This window comes from Plasmodium fragile (assembly GCF_000956335.1).
Source record: "Plasmodium fragile strain nilgiri unplaced genomic scaffold supercont1.6, whole genome shotgun sequence".
In the NCBI taxonomy this organism is placed as follows: Eukaryota; Apicomplexa; class Aconoidasida; order Haemosporida; family Plasmodiidae; genus Plasmodium; species Plasmodium fragile.
In genome coordinates, this window is record NW_012192586.1 from 99,979 (window position 1) to 113,057 (window position 13,079).

At 40.9% G+C, this 13,079-nt stretch overlaps 4 protein-coding genes across 4 annotated transcripts in view; 3 read left to right on the top strand and 1 right to left on the bottom strand.

Annotated features, from left to right (window-relative positions):
* AK88_00724 (uncharacterized protein) overlaps positions 1-357 on the top strand; it is a gene marked incomplete at both ends in the record, with an annotated part of 2,306 nt that extends 1,949 nt beyond the window's left edge. The window contains one exon of the mRNA XM_012478368.1: positions 170-357. Within this exon, the coding sequence (XP_012333791.1) occupies positions 170-357 (188 nt within the window). The remainder of the gene's footprint in view (positions 1-169) is intronic.
* Positions 358-1,040: 683 nt separating this feature from the next.
* On the bottom strand, positions 1,041-4,157 carry AK88_00725 (uncharacterized protein; the record flags this gene model as incomplete). Its single annotated transcript, XM_012478369.1, has 1 exon — positions 1,041-4,157. One exon carries the CDS (start codon positions 4,155-4,157, stop codon positions 1,041-1,043), a length of 3,117 nt encoding a protein of 1,038 aa, XP_012333792.1.
* Positions 4,158-6,145: 1,988 nt separating this feature from the next.
* AK88_00726 (uncharacterized protein) lies at positions 6,146-8,129 on the top strand (the record flags this gene model as incomplete). The annotated part of the gene is made up of 4 exons (XM_012478370.1): positions 6,146-6,188; positions 6,330-6,443; positions 6,575-6,652; positions 6,865-8,129. 4 exons carry the CDS (start codon positions 6,146-6,148, stop codon positions 8,127-8,129), a joined length of 1,500 nt encoding a protein of 499 aa, XP_012333793.1.
* Positions 8,130-9,723: 1,594 nt separating this feature from the next.
* Positions 9,724-11,689, top strand: AK88_00727 (uncharacterized protein; the record flags this gene model as incomplete). The annotated part of the gene is made up of 4 exons (XM_012478371.1): positions 9,724-9,778; positions 9,988-10,063; positions 10,502-10,715; positions 11,006-11,689. 4 exons carry the CDS (start codon positions 9,724-9,726, stop codon positions 11,687-11,689), a joined length of 1,029 nt encoding a protein of 342 aa, XP_012333794.1.
* Positions 11,690-13,079: the final 1,390 nt, after the last annotated feature.

The following is a 13,079-nucleotide window of genomic DNA, read 5'->3' on the forward strand; positions in this document are numbered from 1 at the left end:
GCTGCAAATGAAAGCGGACATGCGGCAAATGACAACGCACATGCTGCAAATGACAGCGGACACGATGCAAATGAAAACGCACATGCTGCAAATGAAAACGTACATGCTCCAAATGACAGCGGACATGATGCAAATGAAAACGACGTAAGCGGCTCCCCCCTCATCGTAGTCATAGGGGACGTCCTCGGCGAAGAAACCAACGACATCATCAAGAACAATGTGGACGCAGAAGCCTTGACAGCCGACGTAGAACAAGCCTTTACAAGCCTCGAAGTAAAGGGTGCAAGTTTTTCTGCAAACTTATCGCATGCGCTACTTCTCCTTTCCTCTATTGCGTTACTCCTATTCATCTGTTAAAAATGTCAAATACGTGGCCACCCAAAAAATTGCCGCGCGCACTGCGGTAATCTAATTCTCCCAGTGCGCCCACTCGTTTGTTTAATTCATGGTTAGCCTTTTCATTTTTCCTGCACTTGTATTTTTTTTTTTTTGTATCTACACATGTGTGCTGTTTATACCCCCACCATCCATGCATCGGGGCACGGCGCACATGCCCTTTGTCCCCTGTCTTTCCTCGCACCTATATATGTATTAATATGCATATATATGTGTATATGCTTTCCCCCACCCCCTTTTATTTTGTTTTTTCTTTTTTTTTTTTCGTCATATATTTAATTTTTTCTTTTTACTAAACGATAAAAAGAGGTATCGGATGTGTAAATATAAAAATGGGATAACCAACTGGCGTTGTTGAAGTGGTCGTGATTCTCGCGCAAAGGTCCATGTCGCGAGGCATGTGTTCACCCCCCATACGGTTAAACACATTTGTGCAACTAATAAGGTGGACTAGACGGGTTGATCACAGGGGACCCCAACATGTGTGGGAAAAAATAAATATATATATATAATACATGTGGACACAGTTAAACATGGACATCGCGGGTATAGCAGAATCGGCACTCCTCGCGCAATGAAACGGAGAATCCCAGTTTGGTAAGCGCTACACAAGAGCAACCCTCCTTTGCGCCTCGTCCTTGCGCTCATTCGGAGGCCTCTATAACGTTGTAAATCTCCCTCACCACTTCGTTATCCCCGTGGCTTTTGAAGCACTCAACGAGGAAAGCGAGCTTCTCCTTTAGGGATTCCATTTGTATTTGCTTGAAGACCCTCTTTTCCAGTGAGACACGCTCATCGCCATTGTCTGCGCTTCCGTCCGTTGGGTCAGCCTCCCCATCGTGGTCGCTGAGGGACCCACCCAATTGACTGCCCATCGGCTTCTTCTTGGCTCCGACGATTGTGCGTAGCTGATTGGAGGCTCTCTCTATTTTGACGAATAGGTCATTAATGATTCCCTCCATTTTACGGCTATTTTCCTTCAAAGCGGTGACTTTATCTTCCACACTTCTGGCTCCCGTGAGTACATAATTCAGCTCTTTTTCCACTTCTTTAATTTTTTTGTTGTACTCATTTATATCCTTCTCTATGGAAGCAATATCCTCCTTAATTTGGTTGCACTTTTTGTTTAATTTGTTTTTTTTTTTTAAAAGCTCCTTGTACTCTGGGTTGATGCATTTTATGTTATCGCTGAAGTCTTTGTTCGTCTGAATGATTTCATTTAGCGTCTTCTGGAACTGATTCACCTGCTGGTTTTCTTTTTCTATATTAGCATCTAGAGTTTCTATCTCCTGCTTCAAATTAGAAATGTCTTCTTCGATCTTTATTTTGTAGAGTATGTGCTTGTTGTCTTGATCGTCGGGTCTGTCCAATCGGCCAGCCTCGTCCTGTTGTCCCTGCGGGTGGTGCTCCTCGTCCCCGTGGCGGACATGGATTGCGTCCAACTTGAGCTCCAAATTGTTGCACCTATTTTTCTTGTCGTGCACCTGCATATTTAACTTATGCAATTCGTCGCTCATATTCTTTACAATCACTTTGAGCGAGTCGATGTGTGCATGCATGTCTTGCTCGTTCAGCTTTTCATTTTGAACATTTTTTTTTTTTTTTACTTTTAAAACATTTAAGCTATCCAAATTGTTGGAAAAAATTTCCTTCATTTTGTCTAACTCTATTTTTAGGTTCATTTCGATCAGCATGACATTTTCTTTTTCTTTATTTTGGGCAAGCACGGTACTTTCTAAGGATTTAATTTCAAGCTCCAACTTTTCTGTGTCGTGTAAAATGCTTCCCTTCTCTTCCTTCATGGACATCTGCTGAGTTTTTATATTTTTTAATTCAACATTAATCCGTTTCATCTCGTTGTTCAGAGTCGTGTATATATCTTCATACCTAGTGAACTCTTTTTCCAGAGTGTCTATTTTTTTTTGACATTTTTTTTTTTTTTCAAAGGTGCTAATCCCGGAAGCGACATTAAGTTTCTTCGTTAGCACTTGTGTTTGGAAGTCAAACTTGTATAGAATCTCCTTCTGCCTTTCCAATTCTTGTTCCATTTTTTTTATATTACTTTTCATTTGCTTAATTTTTATTTGTGTGCCAACCATATCTGTCTCCAAAATGGTGTACTCGTTTTTGCTCTTCTGTAAATATTCTTGTAATTGAAATTTTTCTTCATCCAGCATTTTTATTTGTGCATTCAATTTGGCTAGCTTCCCGTTATGTTCGATTAGGATTTGCTCGCTGGACTTGATAAGTTGGTTCTTCTCGACACTCTTTAATTCCTCCTTGGTGTATTCTCTCCTCGACTCTTCAAATGATTGGACTAACTTCTGCAGTGTCTTTCCCAACTCGGTTAAATTATTTTGGAGATTATTTTTCTCTTCTACTTTTTCCCTACTTGTGATTTTTTCGCACTCCAAATCTTTGACCAAAATATCCCTTTCATCATATGCCTTCTTCAATTCTTCATCCACCTTATTCTGTTCTTTCTTTATTCTGTTTAAATTCGTTTCTTCCCTTTTTACTTTATCACTCAACACGTGATTCTTTCCCCTCTGCATTTCTATATGTTCATTTATCTCCTTACATTTATCCATTAGTTTTTCTTTTTTCATTGTATATTTGGTATATTCTTCTTCAAATTTGAAGATTGTTTGGTCTCTGTTATTTATACTGTCCACAACACACTTCCATTTCGTTCGAAGTTTTTTTTTTTCTTCTTCCATTTTTTCATTTTCTTTTATATTTTCTTGCAACTCCATATGTAGCTGCATATTTTTTGTCTTCATTCTGTTCACTTTTTTTTCTTGTTCTACTTTCTCCACATTTAGTTTCTCCAACTTGTAAGTCATATTTTCAATTTCCTTATCCTGACAAAGGGCGAATTTCTCCACTTCGAATTCTTCCTTTTGTAATTTTTCAATTTGAACGGTCCATTCGTATAGTTCCTTTTCCTTATCGACTAATTTTTCCTTCATATCCTCTATGCTCTTTTCACACTCTATGAGGTCGTTCTGTGTTTTTATAATCTTTGCATTATTTCTCTCTTTTTCACATTTTAGCTGTTCATTTTGTTTTACCAAAAACTGATTCTTTGCTTGGACATTTACACACGCTCCATTTTCTTCTTCATGCATTTTTTTCTTTTCCTCCACAATTTTCTTTTTTTTTGTGACTTCCTTCTTTTTGGTATTGATGTGTTTCTCCAACTTGAGGAATCGATTTTTTAATTTCCATGTTGTCTTATTAATTTCCTCTAGAATCCTTTCCTTTTCCTGTATTTCCTCTGACAACGCACTGATCTCTTCATTATAAAAATGTTTATACATAAATTTTCCTCCCGAGGTAAACTGCTTCACTTGTTCCGGCACGTCCGTATCACTTTCCATTCCACTCAGCATTTCATCTGTTGATATGTCGCTGATTTCTTCTTCCTCTTCCCCCCTCAATGTTTCTTCTTCGTAGTATTCATAATGTTCTGGGCTGTCTCCAAAGATCTGCTGCCCCACCGCCGAATTAGATTCTCCATCTGCAGGGGTGCTTACCCCTTGCAAAGGGACATGCCCTTCCACACTCATGTTGCTGGTCTCCCTTTTGGTGCTTTCCCCAACGAAAGATACTTCCCCCTCTAGGGTGATCTCTCTCGTGTCATCATATCCATCCTTATCCTCCTCCTGTGATAAATGGCTCAGTGGATTACCCTGCTCCCCTTTCCCCTTATTCACAACATCGCTGCTTCCTTTTTTCTCTTTCTTCTTTTTCATCATTGGGGATGTTTCGAAAAAGACATCATACGAGAGAAAAAACGGTCTCCCCCTCGTAATCTGGCACAAAAAAGGCGACACAAAAATGTTGCTTCGAAATGGAACTGGTCTTGCGCTTCCCTTCAACGCTGCTGTCTTTGCTATGTTTAATGCGGTGCGCCGCGTGCGCAAATGTGTTTTTTTTTTTTTTTATTTATTTTTTTTTCTTTCGCGAAAGAGGTGTCACATGTACGTGCCGCAGAGCAGCATACCCACGCTCAAAATTGCTTCCCCCGTGACGGATAATTTTTCCCTCCCCCCCACAATAACGGTAACTCCCTCTCCCCAGGGGAGGAGTCTTCTGCGCTGTTCCCGTCACAGATATCCTTTATGGGAAGAGAGCATTACAATAATGTGCACAGGCCTACACACATTTAAACACTTCCACACTGATGAGCGAAAAAAAAAAAAAAAGACGTCCTTCCCTTCAATGCTTTGTTCCCTCCTCGTCACCCCGTCCCCAAACGCACACATTGTATATGTCAACAATTTTTGTCACACCCCAATGGCGGCAACACGGCCTCCCCCTCTACATGAAAACCTCCTCAAGCCACATGTGAAGAATGAGATGTAGGCCATTTCACCAATTCTGTAAAGGGAGAAAAATGGAAGCAGACGACAAAGTCGATGCGGCGTGCGTGCAAGTTTAGTTGCCTGTATCCCAGCTTCTCCATTTGAAAAAATCACGTCACTTGGGAAGGGAAAAAAGACAGCACAGTTGGGTGCGGCATAGCAAAGATTGGCACAAGAAGAACCACCATAACGATGACCACTGAGAACATTTACAGAGTTGACCCCACACACACTAACCTTCTTAACGAACAAGCACATCAGCTTTGTAGCTACCGTCCTGCAAACCAACAGAGAGACGGGTTATAATGCAGCAGACAGATACGCACCTTCCCAATTTGCACATTTTTTTTTTTTTTTTTTTTTTCTGATTCATGGATGGGGAAGTTTTTACAAATTGCTTTTTGCTCCCCCCGCTTTTTCTGTTACCCAACGGGGGAATATTATTTCCCATTTGGTATCTTCATTTAGGAAAAAAAAAAAAAAAAAAGGAACAACAAAAATGATGTTTGCTCAAAAGGTTCAACTGGTCCACAATTATTCATAAACAACTTGTGCATTTTAAATTTACATATGGCGGGAAAAAAAAAAAAAAAATTCCTTCCCTGGAAAGAGCACACATTCCGCGCTTGCACTTCATGTGCTGTGTGCATTTTTGTTCACACTGATCAGTTCGACGGGAAAACCTTTGCTACTTCAAAATTTTTTATTTTCACGAATTGTCCCTTTGTATTTCATCCGTCTAACGCTTCACCGCGTTAACAACAGGTCCACCGTCCATGACACACACCTCCTTCCATCGATTGCACAATCGGGAAAATTTGTATTCCACGCTGTTATACACGCTACGTTAGTGTTTTTTCCTTCCACTGCTGCCCTTTCCACTGCCTTGATATTTTCCTATTTAGAAAATTAAAAAGGCGACACACGGGTGACGGTACACATGTGCATATACACATATGTAAATGTACACATCGTGTATATATTTATTTTTTTTGTTATCGCTGTTGCTCCTTTTTTCATTGTCTAACGCGTCATCTCCATGCTGCATCCGTGAAACGTTATCTTGCCAGCTCGACGGAACACCTGAACCACAACATGTCCTTCTGGTCGAATCTTAAACACTCCTCAATATAGTCACCAATTTGGGGGGTCACTTTTTTTTGTGTGTGTTTCCCCCCCGTGCTGTGTTATGTTCCCCTTTGTTCGTTACGTCATTGCAATCACCCCGCGCATTCGCTTCCATTTTACCCTTATGATGAATGATTGTATTTATTCCTTCCCCTAAAAAAGGCTTTGTTGCTAGGACCAGTTGGGATAACGTCAATCCACTTGCCCTCCACATATAACACTGTTCCATTCACTTGTTCATTCTACGCACTATGGAGAAGCACACGAGCTACGAAACGTGCAGCACCTTAACGAGTACGCCCACACGCGAAGACGCGTCTATATATATGTGTGTGCGTGTGTGGACTGCCCTAGCGGCTCCCCCCTCCGCAAGCTGGACAAGTGCGAACTTGAACAATTGCCATATGTTTCTTCGCCCCCACCCCTCCACTGCAGTTGAGTCCTCCGGCTCCGTCACCGAGAACAGCTACTTGATCGAAAAAATAGTAAACGATGAAGAGGACCCAGAAGACGACTCCATATACAACAAAGTCTCCTCAAGTCTTATAGGTTTGTTAGCCACTTCTGCCCCCCCTCAGCACGCCCTACATGCACATTCCCCTTTTTTAAAAAAGGCTAGCTTGCCGCCCCTTTAACGCTCGCCTCCCACACACCTGACACGTTGCCCCCCTTCCACATAGCGATGCTGCAGGGAGTCGAGGTACTCTGCAACCTGTCCATTTTGTATCTCTTCAAGGACAATTACAAGGTGCACCCGGGTAGGTTAATATGAATGCGTGAACACATCTCCCTACAAACAGTTTCGTATTATACACATGTGTGTGCGAACAAGCCAATGGTTCACAAATAATGACGATGTCCTTATTTGAGGAGATCTTTTGGAGGAAAACCCCCTCCCCATGAGAATATACTGTCCCTTTACAGCGGCACATCGCCCCCTCACGTAACATTCCAACCCCCATCGACGCAGCAACACTCAGCGTGATCCTGAGCCTTATAAAGCTCCCCTGGTCGATCAAGCTCCTGTGGGCAATAATCTCAGACAGCTTCCCCATCTGGGGGTTCCGAAGAAAGTACTACTTGCTCCTTGGGTCCCTACTGTGCATCCTCTCACTAATCGCACTGGGGACGATAAGCCACACGAACATTACTGTGACAGTGGGTCTGCTAATGATATATTTCTTTGGGAGCTCCTTATGTAACGTCATAGGAGAAGCACAAGTGGTGACCTCCAGCCGAAAAGGAACAGTAAAATGCTCAGCACAAAATGTGTCCATCTTTTTTGGATTCAGAAAATTAAGCTTTGCAATCATGTCCTACCTATCAGGGTACCTCCTATCAGTGATTACTAAGCAACATATATTTCTCATTGGGGCTTTTTTACCTGTACTCGTATTAACCGCTTCCTTTTTCACCAAGGAAAAAAAAAGTTACAAAAAATGTTCTATGAAGGATCAAGTAAAGTGTATCTACGATATGGTCAAAATACCACATGTTAAAAATTTTATTATTTTTATCTTCCTCCTCATGTCTATGCCATCATGTGGAAGCACTTTATTTTTTTATATGACTAATGAATTAAAATTTAGTCCTGATTTATTGGGGAAAATGGCCATGTTCCAATCTTTGGCTAGCTTAATAGCTATTTTATCCTACATGTTTCTATTCAGTACAGTCGACGTAAACAAATTAATTCTGTACTCCACAATTATTATTACTCCCCTCTGTTTGCTACCCCTAATTGTCGTAACGAAGATGAACCACTTCCTCTACCTTCCAAACACTCTATTTATCATCACGGACACTGTCCTCATAGAATTTATTGCTGAATTTCAAACCATGCCTATTTTAGTTAAATGCTCACGTATTATTCCTGCAGGATTCGAGTCCACCATTTATTCTCTGTTCTTATCTGTTCATAATCTAGCCGTCATTATGAGTTCCTTCCTTTCATCTTTCCTAACTTATGGACTTCATATTACTTCAAGAAATTTTAAAAATTTGCCCCTCATGATTATCATTTGCTGCCTCACTAATATCATCCCCATCCTATTCTTATACCTTTTCCCCGTCTTTAACGAAACACCTAAGGATGTACAGAAGACCCCAAGTTCGCCCCATCCCTACGGCACATATGAAACGACACACTGCGTGTCTCCGGACAACTCGGACGCAGATGAGGAGACGTGCCTTTCTCGCGATCTCGGGGTGGGCAGCATCCTCGAGCAGTTCTAAAGCGCGGTGAAGAAGTCGCCCGGTTAGAAGTGGCCCGGTTAGTAGTGGCGATGTGGACGAGGTACTACCCATCGTGGCCTTGCCATGCAAACCCCACCCGAATCAACGGAAGACCCCCGCCTCAAGCATTTTTCCCGCAAAAAGAAGCACACTCATTAAGCGCAAGTGGAGATAAAATCGATGCTATATTTTTTTTTTGTGAGTACGTTTTGATGGTACGCATACCACTTCTTGTTTAGTGAAGCTTTGAGCACACACTTCGTTGCAAGATGTGTGTACTACTACGGGTGGACCTACTATACGTGGGGTGACTCCGCGCTAGCATCCTATCGCACCTAAACACCCATTTCTTTTTGTAGGTAGTCCAAAGGGGAGAGAGAACCCCCCCCCCCCCATTTGGTTAACCCTTCGATGCGAACCCCGTGGGCGGATGCAACATTCTCCCTCACGGTTCGACCAGCCTGTTGTTGTTGTTTTTTTTTTTTTTTTTTTTACTTTGTGGAGGTACACGTACCACTATCATCCCTGTATGATGAACCATAGACACATTATTTTGTTTCCGTTTTGGTACTTAAACAACCGAGCACCTGGGGTGGCCTGTCTCACCGACAGTCGCTCAAATGCATGAATGCCCTCAGGTCAGTTTGTTGACATGGGATGTAAAGCTACCACAGTGTGTGCTATTTGACTACGGTTAAATGGCATCCGAATTGTTCCCAAAAAAGGAGAAGTCATTTTTGCTTAAAACGTTTGCACTCCCTGTATTTCATTTATTTGTACCCTTTCTTTGAAGACACCAAAAGGATTACAAATGGTAGAGAAAAATATACTACTATTTCATGAAAAGAAAAAAAAAAAAAAAATAGAAGACGCCATTAATTTCGTTTGCCCATAAATGGAGAAAATACAACACTGCTGTGTCTTTAAGTGGGCTGCAAAGTTACACACACACGGGGTTACTTATTATGACATTTTGTTTTTTTCTACCCCTACGATGCGATTAACAGGAATAAGTAGAAAAAGATGAACAGCTTGTCATTCATCTCATTTTTTTAAATGGCTAAACCTTATCCAAATTGCACAATTCTAAATGTCAAAAAGATTAAAATTGACCAAGTGTGTTTGAAGAGAAAGTTCACCCTTCCTAAAGCGTCATATTTGTGTATGTTCACATTGCAATTTCACTATCTATTTTTCTTTTTTTTTAACGCGCTTTTTACGGCATCCCATCCGAGTTTTAAAAGCTACATGAAAAGGTTCATAATTCCGTTCTCCACTTTCACAAGAATGGGAACTTCACAAAAGTGAAAACTGCGCAAAAAGGAAAACCCCGCAACATTGAAAACTTCCACAACTACCGAAGCGAACGAAGCACAAGCACTTCTTCCCCGTTCCAAATGCGAAAAAAGTATCTGCACAGGTCAGGCAAAAATTGAAAAAATTATTACCAATTAGGGGAAAAAAAAAATAATAATAATAAATATTATCCAAATATGAAATACAACACAATAGGAACATTTTCACAAAAGAGCATTTCATCCGGAATTGCTTTTTGCCCTCCCTTTTTCGTGAAAACCAAATGACTCCTTTTACAATGGAGCACTGTGAACAATCGAATGAGGAAGGCGACACGCCTGAGGAGCATGAAGGTATGTACCTGTCGTTGTTACAGGTTCACGCTTTTTTTTTTTTTTTTTTCTTTTACAACATATGGCTTGTTCGTAGGGTCAACAGTTTTATTTTTAAAACGGAAGATTTTACGTAGCATACGTTTTACACACCATGCTTTAAATGATCCTTGTTGCCCCTACGACAACACAACATTTTATGCGTCCAATTATTTCCATCCCCCATGCAGTCGTGCGCGCGTTCAAAAGGCACTACTTTGAGGACAAGGACGAGATGCACATAGCGGCCATGAAGGCCATAGCTCAGTAAGACCAAAAAATGACCCACAAGGAAAAAAAAAAAAAAAAATGAAAAATAAAAAATGAACAATAATGAAACACACAGAGGGGAAAAAAACAATTGGACATGCACCAAAAAAAAAAAGCACAAAACACGATCAGTTAGCTTCCAACAATCCCATTAACCCCATGCTGAGAGAACTAAAGATGCAAGCGCTTAACGCGTGAAAACACGATAAATGGAAACAGGAATGGGGGGCGAATTACGCACAGACAACACGACCACAGTCACAAACCCCAAATGAGAAGCTCATCGTGTATAAAAAAGAGGAAATGCAATAAATAGCCCATTTCTCTTTCTATTCGAGTAGCGCGCGTATGTTTATAGTCTGAACGCGTGCTTGTGTATAAATGCGTACCTATATGAAGTCCCATGTGTGACCCTTCCACGCACACACATCGCAGAGTCCTACAGAGTAACATGACAAAGACCAACTTTGAACTGTTCGTTAACCTAAATGAGGCTAATGGAAAACTAAAAAGTTTCGTAAAAAACGAGAAAACACAAAAAGAGATTTTAGCCATGCCCCACTCGAAAAGGATGACCATATACCCCATTCTGTCCTCCAGCGACATCTACCTTCACTTTGCGGTGAAAAAATACACCCACAATGAAAATGTAAGAAAGTTGAGCGAGCGTGCGGGGGGAATACACACATGTGTTTTTGCGTCCGAGTCTGTGTCTACTGCTGTGTGCACCCGTGCATATACTGCTTTATACGCATAGGGAATGTTTTGAGGAAGCTCGCTTGAAGCGGTCCGTCTGGGGGAAACACCCCGGTTGATCATTTAATACCCCCGCGCGAGCACACATCTGTGTGCGTTCCGTGTGCGTACCTATATATGTGCCTATTCTGCCTGCCAGTCGCCGCTTATCCTCCTTTTCCCGTCATCTTCCCCCCTGGACAGAATATCCCCAACCTGAAGAACCTCATCTCCAGCAGCGCCCAGGATTTCGCAGAAAACGTTAAACAGAGTTTAAGGGTCATAGGGAATAGCAGCAATATCATGTTCATCAATAAAAAAACGACCATCCTAACACACAGCAACTCCGAGTGCGTAAAAAGCTTACTACTGAATGTCGTAAAGAATCAAATGAAGCACGTAAGTGTGTATTTTACCTGCACAGAGCATATCTGTAAGGACTACTTAAAGAAGGACAAAAAATTCGACGATAAGTTTGTTGAAGATTTGCAGAGGGAACATATTCAAGTAACAAAAATTGACCTTGACCATGTTAAGGATGTATTAAGCAAAATCGATTTTGTCGTCATAGGAACAGAACTCGTAATCGACAATGGAGGAATTATTAACAAGAAAGGTATTAAACAGCTAGCCGAATTGTGTTCATTAAATAAAAAAGAATTTTATGTGACTTGTGAAGCGTATAAATTTTTAAAAATTGAAAAAATAAAAAATTCCTCCCAACAGTTTTACTCTTATTGTACAGAAAATACAACTGACGAAGGTAGAAATTTGTATGAATTTCTTCCCCACCATTTTATTACCCTATTTTACACGGACATTGGAATTTTCCCCCCATCTGCAATTTCGTACGAACTGAACAAATTGTACATCAACGATGTTAATTGATGTGTTTGGTGTGCTCTTTTGAAATAGGTGAGGTTGTCCAGCGTTTCCTTACGTCTACCACACCGAATTGGATGCTTTACATATATACGCTGGGTCGCTTCACACGTGTGCCCCTTTTTTGGGGGGGGAAGTACACCTTCCGCTGTTTGTTTTGTACCGTGACATATTGCATCACAATTTGTTTGATTTTGCGTCACCAGTTTTATGCCCACCCCTTTTGCTCGCACCGAACAAGTAGCCTTTTTAGCGATCATTAGGTGGCGGCGAAACCTTTTTTTATGTATTTTTTCATTTCGTTCTTTTTTTAATTTGTTTCTCATAGTGCTTGCCACATTTCCCCTTTTTTTTAAAAAAACAATTAATTCTTACAAAAGTATCTTTCTAGTTTGTCTTTCCCTCTCCTTTTCACGCACAACAAATTGCGCACATCGTAATGGCAAATTGATGCTGCATTTGGCATGCATTCTAGGGGGAAGACACTTGGCCCCTTAAAATAGCCTGTAGAGATGTTTTATGCATCTGCGTGGAACGCAATGCAATACATAACAATCTCTGCAGTGGTTTTTTACCCCGCACAATGTGGGGTCACCATGTTCTACTACTTATTGTATTTTTTTGGACAAATGTGTGCATTATTGTACTTCCCCGTTCTGCCACACATATTTTGTGGAGCATCCTTCTTGTTTTGTCCTAATTAAAGCTTAATTTGGTCGGAGGTACACACACACCCTGGTGGGAGTCTGTCCTCCTTTACGACAATTAAAATGCCTTCCCTGCGCTTGTTTCCAACATTTCTCCTTCACTTCCCCCAAGGTGTGCTCAAAAATGTGCGCAAAGGTACACAAAATGGGAGCGCCGTCAAACCTCTCCGAAGCTCGCAGGTGTGCTTCTCCATTTTTAAGAAGCTGCAACAGTCTCGCCTCGCAGCGCTACATCTTCATTCCGTGCGTAATTAGCCAAAAAAAAAAAAAAAAAAAAATCTATCAAATTGTATGAACAAGTCGGTAAAAAAAAAAAATATATCTAGCCAAATCGTATGAACGGTCAGGCAAAAACGGAAAAAAAAAAAAAAAAAAAAAAAACATACATAATCCTTAACTTTTTAAATGTACATTTTCGATTTCATCCCCGTTCTTTCCCAAGGAGAGTATATTCGTTCTGTTTCCATTCTTTCCGCGCAGAACTGCCATGATTTGCAAAGGTGCAGATATGTAGCTTCTTCTTCCTAACGCTCTTCCCTCCTGTTCTTTACACCTTACCCAATTAGCCCCTTATTCAATAATATGAGCTTCACCCACTCACACATTAAGCTGAACAATGGAATATTAAAGAAAAGCTCTCAGAATATATTTTTTTGTAGCAACTTTTTCAAAAGAGGGAAACATGACTG